At 45.7% G+C, this 14736-nt stretch overlaps 2 protein-coding genes across 3 annotated transcripts in view; one reads left to right on the forward strand and one right to left on the reverse strand.

The window, feature by feature from the left end:
• dnajc17 (DnaJ (Hsp40) homolog, subfamily C, member 17) overlaps positions 1 to 10584 on the forward strand; it is a 30144-nt gene extending 19560 nt beyond the window's left edge. The window contains exon 11 of the mRNA XM_053845862.1: positions 10249 to 10584. Coding sequence (XP_053701837.1) covers positions 10249 to 10365 — 117 coding nt within the window. The 3' untranslated portion in view covers positions 10366 to 10584. The remainder of the gene's footprint in view (positions 1 to 10248) is intronic.
• Positions 723 to 4492, reverse strand: LOC128747750 (cdc42 effector protein 3). Of its 2 annotated transcripts, none has more exons than XM_053845865.1 (2): positions 4205 to 4492; positions 723 to 2072 (listed from the first exon to the last, which is right to left on the reverse strand). In XM_053845865.1, the coding sequence occupies exon 2, from the start codon at positions 1987 to 1989 to the stop codon at positions 1411 to 1413; it is 579 nt and encodes a 192-aa protein (XP_053701840.1). In that variant the 5' UTR covers positions 1990 to 2072; positions 4205 to 4492; the 3' UTR covers positions 723 to 1410. The 2 variants fall into 2 exon arrangements, with proteins under 2 accessions (XP_053701840.1, XP_053701838.1); XM_053845863.1 differs by lacking the exon at positions 4205 to 4492 and adding an exon at positions 4006 to 4172.
• Positions 10585 to 14736: the final 4152 nt, after the last annotated feature.

Consider the following 14736-nt stretch of genomic DNA (forward strand, 5'->3'; position numbering starts at 1 on the left):
TCAGGATCTAAAAAAACAGACGGCGTTATTGGTATTGTCATTGACGTGTCTCAGACGGAGCATGCGATGAGTTCTTATGTGTTTTGGCTGCGTTGGACCAGCGAATGGGAGATGCAGGCTAGAGGTGCGGTTGTTTGGTCAGACGGTAGTGTTTAAACCGTCATCAGGACTTTAGCTGAAGTAATGGATGTCTCTGTTCCTCCTCCCTCGACACCCCCCGCACATGTGGAAGTATCAAGTTACCCTTTACCACTTTCCTTCTCGTGCACCACTTACCAGAACATTGGACTCTTATTCACAGCTAAGAAAACAGACTGCTATTTCATTTCATTTTCTGAGGTCCTGGACTTGTGGCCTGGCTTTGGTTCGCAGCCCAGTCTGCCACCAGTGGCTGGGTTTTATTGGTCGGCGAGCGGAGTGTTTGTTTTCCCTACATTGTTGGGTAAAAGAACTGGGGGTACCTCGGTCTACCTTCGAGTGGGGCCTCTGAGATGCGTGCGGAGGAAAAATTGCCCTTTGCACGGAATTGATTGGCAAGCACAGCAAGAGCCAAGCCATCACAGCACAAGGACACGGACTTTGGACTTTAGCCTGTTTTTTTTTTTTTCAACCCCCTGAATACAACACTTACAATGCCGCTCGGTTTCATGGAAACACAATGGAGTCCAAGGCAGAAAAAAAACAGGCTTAGCTGACATCAGTTTAATCATTAATCTGTCCATTGTGCCATTCTCTCCTCAGAAGAATGTTAACAACTTAACTGCTCAGTAAATATGCGAGCGCTTCATCCCAAACTCATGCATTGGATATTTCAGTGTACTGCAAGGACACTTGTACTGTGAGATGTTTTGTATTTTGACTGACCATTTTGTTAGTGGCAGCGACCGGGACACAACCACTGCTTAGGTCACCCTTTCACAAATATGCTTGGTCAGCACATTCTCAAATCCTGCCCAGGTGTGACTCTGAAGTCAGCCATCTGTGTTGCATGGGTGATGCATTACTTGGTATGCATAGTGCTTTGGTGCTCATGAGGTAGTAAATGCACCCAGTGACATTCAATTGTATTTCAAGAGCCAAACCTTGCACTCATCTTCTACTTGTATTTTTTCTTAAATGCATTCAAACCCAAAATCTAGAAACAAACCACTTTATTGGCTTATATTAAACCTCTCCGTACACATACATAAAAGAATTTACTCATTATTATACACACACAAACTGTATTTGTGACACACAGCTGTAGGTCTATGTACTTAATTTGAGTCTTCCCATTTTGTGGAACTGCTAAAATGGCTCAATAGGTCACCCATGAGGCTCCACAGTTAAGAAGAATATGTAGGTCAGGTTCAATCTTTGTGTTTATATATATATATATTCAGGAAGTGGTGATTAGATGTAGTTCTTTTTTTATTGGTGGAGTTTGTCCATCACCTGGAGAACGTCATCCAAAATTGACGGACCCAAGTCCAGGCTGAAGTTAAAGCCGCTGTCCTCGTCCTTCTGGGTTTCTCCAGCTTTGATGACTGGAAGTTTCCCATTTCTGTCCAAGCTCAAGCTTTTCTGCTCCGAGCTGTAATCCTGACTCGGGGCGACCTTGTCTTTGTGGACCTCCTCCTCTTCTATGATCCGGTCCTCGCGGTCCAGCAGTGGCATGGAGTTGCTTTTCTTTCTCTTCTGTGAGGTTTTAGGGATCCGGTCGGGGCTGTCTGAGCCATCGTTCACATTTAGACGTGGGGGCTTGGGTGGCGGAGAGCAGGCCATGAACAGGTTCTGCTCACTCTGAGAGCTCTGAAGGAGCAAGTTATGTCCCATCTTGAGGAAGGACAGGTCTCCAAAGCTGTCCCTGTGGGCGTCGTTTCCGATGTGCGAGAGGTGGCGGAAGTCTGCCAGCGGCAAGCTTATCATGTTGACTGACAGAACCTCTTTGCGTTTTCTCGACCAACGGCCGGACGCTGCTTTTCTATGCAAAGATGTTCTCAGTGGCATCTTGGCAAAATGGTGGGACCTTAAAAGGTGATGCTTTGTTTTCTCTACTCAGAAAGTGATGAAGTTGTGAAGCATGATTCCATCTGCATAAGAAAGAAAAGGGGGATAACACATTAGATGATGGTAACGCTGCAGTCTGTCTCTACAGGTTGTGAAAACCTAAGACTGTCCTGACTGGTGACTGACTTTTGTCTTATGTCTCCCAAAACATCTATAGCTTTGTTTATTGAACAACCTATGCTTTGTTTCTATTCCCATCAAGGCATTTTCTGTGCGTTGTCAAACATTTTTTTCGATGTAATTATTCTTTATGAACGTGTAATACGCCAAGCACTAATACACATTTCTGGCCTTTAATTCGAGCAAAACTGAGACTGTCCCTGTCAAGATATCTGATATAACTAAAGACCATACAACATATGAGAAAATCTTATATTAATTTTGTAGCCTTTAACTCATGACATAAACAGACAAAACTCATATTTGAAACATCTGTATTACCTAACAATTCATCTACGAATCTATGATGCTGCTGCCCTACATTTTGTCATTGGCTGCGGTACAGAGGCGCTCACACAACGTGCTGAATCTTGTCTTGTGTGTGCTGAAGGCTAGTGTAATGACAGTTATACGAGCGCACGAAGCTCCTGTTTACCGCATCAGATAGTTTTTGACTCCGGAATATCATAAATATCGACGGAGAGAGTAATTCGAAACGTCGAATCTTGTTTGCGGAAACCAGATTGTACCAAGAGTTACCGGGAATTGAAGCCTGGAAAACTAGGACAGACAGGAAAAGGTTTCGGTATGAGGTCATTTGCATTCCGATTTGACTGACTGGCGCCTGTCAGGAAGAGCTTTTATTTACTGTTTTAAAAATACTGTGAGTTTCATATTTGCAGGTTGTCTGTGCTACGTTTTACTGCAGGCTATATAAAATATTTGCTCAGGGCTGACTAATGGCTGGACTTTGCCAGTCTTAGGCATAGATTTTAAATGCTGCTCAGGGAATTTCTTCCATTCCTTTTGAGAATATCCTGGAAAAAGAAACATCTGTTTGCCATACCAGATTTAATCCTTGGACTATCAGCTGGTCAAATTTTAGCTGCCATTTTTGCACCTGCACTCCTTCATTTTGCTTTTTCAATAATTCAATCTAACTTCACCATGAGGTCATATTTTATAGAACGCTTTGAAGCTCCATGTTTGTTTTTCAAATCGATCAAAAAAAAAAATTCCCTGGAAGCAGGTGTGGTCGTCTGAGATCCCTCTGACTGAACTGGTTACTTATTGCTTCCAGAGAAGAGACCGGGGTTGTTTTGTTTACAGGAAGCATCATTTCACTGTCTTTCTGTAGAATGTCAGCTCCTGCTATAATTTCAAAGATGATAGCTTTGGAACACATGTTTATGATATTCTTAGAAGCGCCGCACCAAGTTGGTTTACTGCTTGTTTTGTAGTGTCACGGAGACGATGGCTGAAACAAATTGAGCGTTTATGAATGGCAATAATTAAGCAATAACACGATATTACAGCTTTTTTTTCCCAATATTCCGTGACCGGCAATCATTTAGTTTCTTCATTATCATGCCGATTAGATAATGCTCTCAGTGTCTCTGATTCTCTAATGGTCTTCTAAACAGCTCTGCCCTTGTAAGAGCCCATGTTCGTGACTTGAAGCACTCACTTCGTAAATTTGTAAGCCACTACAGCAAACAGGTTTTGTTGGCCTGTAAAGGTTTTATCGGCACTTTAGTAGCAGCAGGAGATGGATGGCGTGGACGCAACCGCATTCCTTTCCCAACATGTCAGTTTGGCCGATGAGGGCTTTTAAGGATTTTAGCCGTGAGTCCAAGAGAAGGGTTGAAGAAGTAAAATTAAAGCGTGCTATTAAAATATATTGAGCAAGACAATCCCTCCCAACTGCTCCCATTAACAACGCATCTAGCACCTGAGAACCACAGGTGTCTAGAAGAGGACCGGTCGATGTAGAACAGACCATTAGTCGCTTCTTACCTGTCTTCCCGAGCAAATAAAGAGTGTTTGTATCCCTCACATGCGCACAGGTTTCTGCCAGAAAGCCTGGCTGCGCCTCGCACCTGAACGCCCTGACAAACTTCTCCTTGACATGATCAGGCTTGTTCAACTGTAGCAGAGTCGACCTCGTTCTTCAAGTCAACAGACACAGGCAGGGTGTGCGCCAGGCCTCTCTCACCTTCGATCAATTCTGTTGCCGAGCAGATTCTTTTCTTGCTCTTTTGTTCCCAGAGTAAACCCATTATTGCCAGGTGTGTCGGTCGTTGTCCAGGAGACGAGCCGAGGAAGGTCAAAGTTCCTTTAGCTCTCCAGAGGGCCTCTCACTTTTTAATCAGATGGCCCTAGCTAGGCGTTGGTCAGCCGTAACAATACGGGTCGAGTCTGTATGTCGGATGGCTGCACCCATTACCCATGAGAGAGTGGGCTCTGGGTGGGGGCGACTGATGGACTTCACTGATAGTCACAAACACACCAGTCGCTTCTGTGTTAGGAAGGGAAGGGCTGGATTTGAATAAGTAAATCAATATACAGCAGGGCGTGCAGGATGAAAAGGTAGGAAGTCGGTGAGCAAACATACCCAAAGGACGGGGTAACTGCGCTCTAATCTTGTCGACATTGTTATTTTGACACTGCTGACTTCCTGCCTGCGAGTGCCCAAAGCCCCTCCCGCGGTCCTTCTGCCTGACTGCAGGTCTTTCCTTTATCTGTGGAGTCACAGCCTACAATCACTCGCAGGCATGTACATGCAGGCTCACTGGTTACACAAGCCAAATATGATTGTATCCTTTCTCATCAAGCTTGTAGAACTGGGATCACTCAACCATACTAGAGGCCAGAATGACGTCGAAAAGAACCTAACAGAATTGTTGTTTCACCTTAAGCATAGTGTACTTATCCTCAGCCACGCCGTGCAGTGCTGTCCAGTGGTGAGCGGCATTCTTTCAGGTCAAACTTTTATCTGATAAAGCACTTTTCTTTTCAAAGAAACCGTTTGAAGCTACGTAAGTTTAGGCTGTGGAAATTCAGACTTCCTCCTTGACACATTTTAGAACATTTTCCTTTCGACCGATTTGTCTTTTTCTTTTATTACTGTATAGAAAACGGTTGTGAAGTCTGTTCTATCAGACTGAATCACTCACTAAACACTAAACTTGAAAGTGGATAGTTTCTCATCAGCACATTCCCCCCGCACTGTGTCCACATGTTCTATGTTCTCTGCGTTCATGCCTGTTTGCTTCGGTTTGCCACTGTTACAATTGCATTACTTTTCATTGGACTTTTCCACAGAGACGTGGCGCTCAATCAGGTTGGTTTTAATGTGTGACAGACAAATCAAGGCCACAGTTATGTCTGTTTTCTGTGGGTTTTCATAAAATCATAACGAAACTCTGCAACGGCTCTTTGCCCCCAACATGAAGTTAGATCAAAACATTACAAGAAATTCAGATTTTTGATTCTAATTTATTTATTTAGTCATTTATTGCTATTTGACATGACACTCACACACACACACACATATATATATATGTATTTTGGTTTCCTCTTATCATTGTTTTCCTTCTCCATCGCTAGTAATTGTTATTCTGAAATGTTATATTCAATATTACATATTAAGAATAATATTTCAATTAATATTTACATAAATCTAATCTAGCAATATGACAAAATCAAGTGGAAAAGAAATATGACAATTATATAACAATATTTAATTAAACATTTTTCTCGTTTTCCTATTTTTTTTCCTCGCTTTCTAATGTTGTAGTCACAAAATTTAAGGTCAATTTAAGACTTTTTTGTTGCTCAGTGGCCAACCCCACAATAGCCTCAGTATGCAATGTGGCCCCTTAAGAAATGCAATGGCCGACCCCTGTTCTATGGTGGCTGAGTTGAACCAATCAAACAGTGGCTGTTGGCTGCAGGATCATCCACACACGATGAGCTAAACACCCTTGTTTGTGATGTCAAAGTGAGATGCAAAAACTGTTTCCATGCTTATTGCCATTCATGCCCAGTTAGGTTACCTGGTTTAAGTAATAGATGCAGTACAGTGCTACAGAACAGAGCGCCTTTGCTTCAACCACGGTGAGGAGTTTAAGGATCACCTTACAATTCACCTCTCATGACCTGCTGTCTGACCAAAGCCGAGGATTACCCGGTTTGTTTTCATGTCCTGATGTGAAACCTCTGGTTTGATGCCTCTAACCCTCTCTGGATCTCCGAGGAAGCCTGCCTTAAGGTCTGACCGTAGCGGGCAGTGTGGTCGGTGCCTCAGTGCGGGCTCTGAAAGCCGGGATGCTGCATGTTTTTGTTGTTTCAGGACAAAAAGTGTTTCCAGATATTGCTTTGACTGGCGCTAGGAGTCCAAACTGAGGCTTTGGGGGATATTCTTCTGGCTCTTTGTTGTGTCTTCTGGCGGCCGCTGAATGGAAGCCTTGAAACATTTACACACGATTCACAGCAGCCTCTGCGTCTGGGTCATCGGATGGATGCATAGAGCCTGTCATAAAAACTGATAAAGGCACCATGATTTGTTCTTCATCGAATCATTGAAAAGGCTTGTGTTTTTATTCGACCTGTCTGTTAAAGATCTCGCTCATCCCCTCCAGTAGCTCCCGCCGAAGTGTCCTTTCATCGAGTCCCACGATTTGTGTTTCATCAGCATTTCCTCCCCAGCGATGACTCAAGCTCGACTTGTTTGAAAAGCCTCCAACAGAAACTAAACGTTTTGATGACAACATGTCGACACTCGGCTCCTGAGGAGACTAGTCAACTCGTCCCTGCGGTTTGCAGTCTAAACAAATGACGCAAAACGGTAGCCTGTAATCAAGTCAGTATCGGGTCAGTATCGGGTCAGCGCAGGGCCGCGGCAGCGATGGTGAATCTGACCCAGAATGACGATGAGGTCCTGGTTGGTGACCACAATTACTTATTACTTATTACTTATCTCAATGATGATACCGCATGGAACCTTGCTTTTTATTGGGCTTTGGCATCAGTCTGTTTATTTGCTGGAGGCTGGAAGTGGCATTAAGAAATGGAAACTCAAAAAAGTTGATATGCTAGTAAAGAGGCAGCAGTGATTCAGTTTCTTCAGTGGAACCGAGGGGTGAGTGGTCCCCAAGTTACGGTGCCTCTTGAGGTTCCTTATGGGATGTACATACTTAAAAAAAATCACCACAATGGACAAGACCAGAAATGAGTGTTTCAGAGCTCATGGGTTTGTTTGGACACAAAGTTAGGGAGCTCAGATGTTTGGACACTTGAAGAATGTTGGACCAAGAGCTGTGGAGATGGAAGAAGAGAGCAATAAGATGGAGAGGGTAGGTGCGTCAAGGGTGAATGATCCGGGGGCTTTCTTACTTCTCACTGGTTGGGGTGACTTTGTCTCAAAAAATCTGTGATGTGAACGTTTTAGCTATGGACTCGAGTCCGTCTGGAAAGGTGGGTTTTGTCCTGGACTGCTGAGCGGGAGGTGTCAGGTTCAACTAAGGCAGCCACTGGTAGGAAGCGAAGAAGAAGTAAAAGCTATGGTAGACAGTCGTGTGCATCTGCTCTGTGCATGGGCTTAACAGATTTGACCCACAGGCCGTGAGTTATACACGTGATTTCAAGAGGTGTTGTACGCTCAGTTTTCCTGCGACAGTCCAGATGTTTGCTGTCATGCAGAAGCTTCACCGCAGGACTCAGATTTGGGCCCTCAGCTCTACACAGTGTTTGGACTTACCTCACAAAAGCAGCGTAAGACTAAGGGTTTTCATGCCACTTTTAAAATAAAGCATAATTATTCCTCACCCTCTCGCGAAGCTCCGGTTTCCTCTGCTTGAATATCCGACCTTCACTGCCGCGCTGCATGTTCAGTACCACCGACTGGCTGTTTGTTTGACTTAGCTGCGGAGCGCACAGACACGCTCACCCTCACGCAAATGATCTCTAAGTAAGTGTTCCCTCATAAATCAAGCCGGCAGACACACACACACACACACACACACACACACACACACACACACACACACACACACACACACACACACACACACACACAGCAGCAGACCACGCCGCCACGCCAGATGAATGGCTCCTTGATTAACTTCAGTCAAGTGCATTAGAGGAGAAACGCAGTGCGAACCACAGAGCGAACTCGCTCCGAATGAAAGGCAGGAAAGACCCAAAAATGGCTGCGAAATGAGCGATCCCTTGTCACGTACATGTAAGGTGACGTTGAGGCCGATACGACATCGGCGTAATGACGCACAACTCATGATATCACTGTGTCTCCTCACAGCTCGCTCTTGCAGGTGTTTTGAAGTGAAAGTTCCACAATTCCAAACCTTGTTACGACAACACGGCGCTCTGGCTATTTCCTCATCTGCAGACATTACCCCTCAAAGACATTGCCTCACTGCTGCTCCTCATGCAAACAGAGCCAGTGATCACTTAAGATTGCCGTCCGCATCGTGTCGTCATCTGAAGGCATGTCATGCACAGGTCAGCGCACTGCAGGTCTCAACAAAATAGCTGTTGTACGTGTCTTGCGCTGGCTTGGAGACACACAGACGCACACGTCATGTTGTAATGAGCAGGGAGGGACTGAGGCGGCCACCTGCGCTGCAACATGTCTCCTGCAGCGTGTGAGGAAGTGTGCTGCACTGGTGGTATTCATGATGTCAGTACTGGCCCGGGGTCAGACTGAGCTGTGCTGGTTTGAGGCCCGGCCATGCGCTGATGTCACGTTGCTTGTTTGTATGTGCATGTGTGTGTGTGTTTTACCGTGCCTCCGTGGTGGCCTCGTCTTATGTTTGTGTTGAGCGCTTTATACTCAGAGTTTCAGAAATAAATAATAATATAAAATATTCCTCTCTTGTCAGAGGCAGAATTCCCTTGAAGCACCTGCTAAGCCCCTATGTGCTGACCACAGCATATAGCTCTTTAGTGCCAGTAGAGGTCAGTGTAGAGGCGCAAATGGTGCCAGACCTCCTGTGCGTGTTATACTTTGATTTAAATAGTGATTTATCTAATTGCATCTGCGTGATATTTCATAGTTACGTGTCAGACAAAGGGCTGGAGCTCACATCACTGGAATGATAATAGCTGCCGTCCTCAATGGAGCGACTGTGAGAAGAGTAGGGGGTAACTTCCCCTCACGGTCTCCTCTTCCTCCACGCTTAGCCGCCGTCTCTCCGCACATGGACGCTGGAGTCCCCGGTGATGTTTTCCAGATGCTCGCTGAGCACATTGACAGACTCTCCTCTCTTCTTTAAATGGTTTACGCTCTCTTTCTCTCCCCGCTGTCCCCTCTGCACACGCTCGCTCGCTCCCTGCAGCCCAATGTTAAAAAGACACTTCCTTGGCCCAAAAGACTTCCTGGATATGCTCTTGTAAAACAATGGCCTTCTCTGTCGGTGCCTGGCCTCGTGTGGATGAGCTAGATTCTATCTCGGTTCTAAATTTGCTGCGCTCGCGCTCATTTGCATAATCTTAAAAATCATTTCTGGACGCGTGCGCGGGCTTCTTGACCGCACTGGTCTGCTGAGTAAGAGCCTTGGCCGAGGCTCAGCGCCGCCTGATTAGCCATTAGTCAGCGGTCACTCCTTACTATTGCCTCACTTTTTTCACCCACGGTTTCCTCTGCCAACTCTCATTTTTAGAATCTCATGACCTAAGACTGCAGAGTTGGCCAACAGCATGAGCACAGCAGGCAGATGATGCTGTTTACACTGAGCTCTCTTTAGCTCAAGACTTCTTTGCAACACAAACTCTTCTTTATCTTATGCAAATGATGCCTGAAGAAATTGCGGGGACTGTTATTCGGATTGTTGGAAGTGGGCCAGGTGGGGTGGAGCCTATCCCGGCTACCAAGTGAGTGATCTGATCCAAACAACTGATTTTCAACCGCCGACTTCACCTTCAACTTCTTTTCTTGAGTTTCATGCTCGACACTCGCAGTAACGCTAGATACTCTAATTACACTGTAATAACTGTTACAAGCCAAATCACTTGTGTAGTGGTGGGTTACAAGGTAGCACCATCATCAGTTTGTGGTGTGTGAACTCGGTGTCAAACTCAACCCTTATCGGTATTGACAGTCTGAGTATACCGATAACTTGGTGTGTTTTTGTTTTGGCACATGTCGGCGTTGGCCATGTGATTTACTTAACAATACGCTAGCTGGAATAAACATGAAAATAATTTACTCTAATCTTCTTCTTTGCTCCTGTTCCGCAGAGCACGCTAGTGAACGAGCGTGACTACGAGAGTCTGGTGCTGATGAAGATGAGGCAGGCGGCGGAGCGACAGAGACTGATCGAAGAGATGCAGAAAGAAGATGAAGAAGAAAGCTAACCCGCCATCTCGCTGTTCTCCAGTCTACGTTTTTTTTAAAACATTATTTTAACTGATACTGTTTCATTTATTTAAGACATGTGAAACTTTTCGGTCCATCTACTATCTAGAATAAAGCAATGTGATGTTTGTTTCACTAAGTCTACGATGCGTAATGATGGTTCGGTCCACCAATGTAATGACCGCTCTATTAAGGATCTTGTTTACATCAAATATAGCCTACTATCTTGTGCTGGTGTTGATGACTCTTTTTCAGTCTCTCAGTTAAGAACCTGCCGCAGGCAACATCGCTGTAGCGAGAAGGATCGCGACAGTGAATACATGGCTGCGATGGCTTTAATTTACTAGGGTCACGGGAACCTCTGCATCGAGCTACGGAACCGCTGGGACGTATTACGATCCTGTTGCAACCATTGTTCCTCTGTTTCGATCCGGGAGTGGACCCAGCTGTCGTAAAGCTCCGTCTCCTCTGTCTCAGTTGGTCACTGATCCTTGCAAGTCATGTCTAAGTGCATTCTCACTCCCAAGCGACTCACATCAAGGGACTTTTGCGCCCTGTTTTGACACAGAGATCAACCCTCAGCATTGCATGTTGATGCTTTAGGCTTTGAATTGCGGTGAATCCTAACATCCAACATGGGTGGTGTGTTGCGCAAAAGACAGACGGAGAAGTTTGCCATGGGATGACGCTCCTTTCGCTTTGTGCATTACAATGTGTCACTTGGTATATGAGGCACTTCAGTCATGGTGACGCGCAGAACCACATAAGCTGCCCCCCTTTAACGCAGGAAGGCAAACGTTGTCATTCCTTTGAAACTCCTACCCCTCAACGTGCAATACGGAAGGCTGTTATTTGACCCCTTGTGACTGGCAACGGCTACTGAATGCCATTTTGTCGGACAAACTCTCCATCTCTTCGACAGTAGAACATGATGATGTTGTTGCTGCCATTGTCGTTTTGATAGGGCTAGTGGATGGTCGACCTGTATATGCATCATGCCTACTGGCCTGCCCATGAATGCGTGTCCGCCCCAAGCGTCCCCATGGTCGTGTGTCACCAACCATGCTGTTCTTAAACACCCTTGCACTCATGCTGGTGGTAGAATCCAGAGTATGCTTTGAGTGTACCCCCTTTATTCCTCACTAGGGCCTGCAGAAATATTTAAACCTCTGTGTGAAGTGTCCAAAGGATGGTGACGTAGTATTCAGGAAGAAGGGATGGTATGCAACCACAGAAGACTCCACTCTTCGTCACAGTGGTGTCAGAAGTGGGTTGGTGACATTGATACCCAGGGACTTTTGAAGTACACTCACAAATGTCGAAACCCCAGAGTTGTTGGACCGTGATTGAGGCGCCTTTGATGGAGAAACAAACGTTACGCGGCGGATGAACCAGTGGGTCGATCCCAAGGCTACACTTCCTGCTCCATGATCTTGTGCCTGTTGTTCGTAGGTTTCAAATGACCCGAGAGTTTCTTTACACAAAATCCCCAGCAAGCCTTGATAGTGCCGCTTTCTGGTCTGGATTTAGGTCCACGTCGTATTGGACGACTCCTTTGGCCCCTCGACATCTGTTCTTTTCCCTTTTGAGTAATCACATAAGCCTACCGGGCTTAAAGGTATTCATTGTCAATTGAGACAATTTGGTGTTTAAAAGGCGGAGATTATCCACGCAACATCGCAAGCAATCAAGGTTGAATGTCCATGTTCGTCTCGTGCAGTGCGACGACTCATTACCTCATTTATTGTAGCAGATTGAGCCTAATGTGAAAATCATTCCTCTCTGCCGTCTGAGTCCAGACGTCCCGGTGAAACCAGCCCCGTGTTGCCGCGGTCCAAGCCGCAGACCGTGCGATGTGGCTGCGTGGAAGTCTCTCCTGCCCCATGTTAAACCTGTAATCAGGCCCAGGACTGGAACACGAGGTGGACGCTTTCGTGGCCTCACGTGATGAAAAGTGAACATTCTGCTTCTCAGTTACAGAGTCGGTGGTTTGGACCTGGACCTTTGTGTACATTAGAGAGCAGTGTTCCAGACTGCGCACTTTCTCTTCTGCTGAGTTTCTCTTCACATATGTGACTGTGCTGCCGAAGATTCCAGATGATTCCACAGGACGCAACATGATTTCATGGTATTAGCATCCATCCGATTTAAGGCACACTGTAAACATGGTGTAGATGTGCGACATGCCATTCTTGCAGTGATCAGACAATATGCTTCTCTTTTATAAGGGTCGACGGTTCAAATTCAGCTTGAGACAGTGCTGCATTTGGAATGAACCTTGGTCCTTTTTGTTTCTCTTGGTGCCTTGTGAACTTTCCAGAGTGTCCCCTGCCTCATGCCTCAAGTAGGTTGGATAGGGTTTGCACCCCGTAACAGGAAGAAGTGACAGAGAAAGCTTCTTTTTTTAGGCATTAGTGCAATGATGGGTAGCCGCTAGCTTGTTTGTTTATAACTGAAACTGCCCATGAAGTCCAGGACACAGATAAAGACGAGGTTTCATGACACAGTGTCCTGATTTTCAGAGGCCACCAGATGGCGCTGTTTGTTGGGAAATGTTGGGACTTAAACAACCCATCATTTCTGAACCAAGAGGGCCATGAAGTGCCCTCTGAAAATTCGGACACTGTTATCATCAACCCTGCAATACTGTTTCATGACACCTCAAAAATGTTTGAAAAACAAGACAGACTAGGAGAGTGCAGACCTCTGCCAAAATAAGCCCTGGACTGAGCAGTCACAACACCTGAACCAAAACTTTAAATTGAAGTCGAACTCAATCCTCAAACTTCATTTTGTATCTACTGGAGACCAAATCATGATGCTGCTTTCTTCAATGAGCGATTGCAGTCTCCTGTGGTCCAACACTTGTTTCAAGTCTGTCACTGCTTGTGCCGTTCAAGTACCCCATGGTAGCTGTTAGCTTAGCAACTTACCTTACCTTAACTTACCTGTAAAGTGGAAGTATTCTGGGTTCAACTCGGTGACAAGCCAGCAACAAGTGCATCAACGAAACATGACGTGAAACATGTTTACGTATTAGTAAGGTGTCTTTGAACGCAGCACGGTTGTTTCTGCTGCTGTTGTTTCAAAACAAAAGATCGAACAGTTCTTTTTACATCGTCTTGTTTTCATGTTAGTAAAACAAATCATATGACAATGATCAACTTTTACTTTCATTCTTTTTGGTGTTCGACTCTGTAGTTGTGTGTTGTGAGATTGACATAATCTGTGACCTACATTAGGTCAGACGTCACCTCTGGTCTCTCCTGCAAACATCCATCCTTCTTCCTACCCGCTGAGCTCCATGACATCATCGTGACATCCAACCTGGACGTCGCTCTCATCTGCTTGCCCCTCATTGTCCAGCTGTGAGGTAATATCCACGTGTTGGGAGACATCTGCTCCCCTCCTGTCGCAAAACCCCCTCATCACATGCTTTTGTTTATGAGGCCCAGAAACACACAAACTTTGGTCCAAAATGAGGAAATGCAGTTACAGGAAGCGCATCGCCAGCAGCTCCGATCCCACAGTGGCTGGTGCCGCACAACAACCGGGACCAGTGGAGTCGGTGAACGCGTCATGTAGTGCGTCTCTGTCCCATATATTACAGTTGATGCAAATGTGGTGGTGAGAAGAATGATGAATAAGATCCAGCCTTCAGGTGCGCGATCTGGGACGGCACCAGCAGTGTTCCGATGCACCCGAGGCGATCGTGCCACGGCCGTGTTTTCCAGCTCCCTGTGTGGCTCGAGCTTTTATCTGTGTGTGCAGCATCGGCGCAAGGTGCTGCTCAATCGCTTTTGTTTTGATAAGCGCACAAACAATCGACATGATTATCATTTAATCGGAAGCAGATGATGGAAAACAGCTGCGAGCTCCACCGCCACTTTGTGATCTGGGATCCAGGATCTGTCTTCAATCAGGTTTCACCAAGTATCGGTAAATAATTGAGTTGTTCAAAAACTTAACTGTTATTGCTATTTAGAGGGGAAAAACAGTGTCAAGTTTAGCATTTTAGCTCGGTCCAGAGACAGAACCTTTCATACCGACGTGGTTCTGGAACCAGTGCTGTTCGGGACTAACCCACGTTCATGCTAGCTAAAGCTTAAGCTAAGTGGGAGGGCGCTAAAAGGTAGCGGAAGTAAACAGCAGCGAAATGACACGTTGCTTCCATATTTTGAAAACGTTGAAAAAGTGACTCGTGTGTATTCCATCTGCGAAACCGACTTTTCGGGGCTCAACGGTTGGTTGAAAACTCCGTTCTGGAACTGGAATGGAGCCGTGCTAGTGACAGAGAGCTCAGTGTTGAACAGAGGAAATGAGAGACGCCGATAACCGATCTCAGGTAAGTGGAGGAAAACATACACAAA

Source organism: Synchiropus splendidus, chromosome 16, assembly GCF_027744825.2.
Source record: "Synchiropus splendidus isolate RoL2022-P1 chromosome 16, RoL_Sspl_1.0, whole genome shotgun sequence".
In the NCBI taxonomy this organism is placed as follows: Eukaryota; Metazoa; Chordata; class Actinopteri; order Syngnathiformes; family Callionymidae; genus Synchiropus; species Synchiropus splendidus.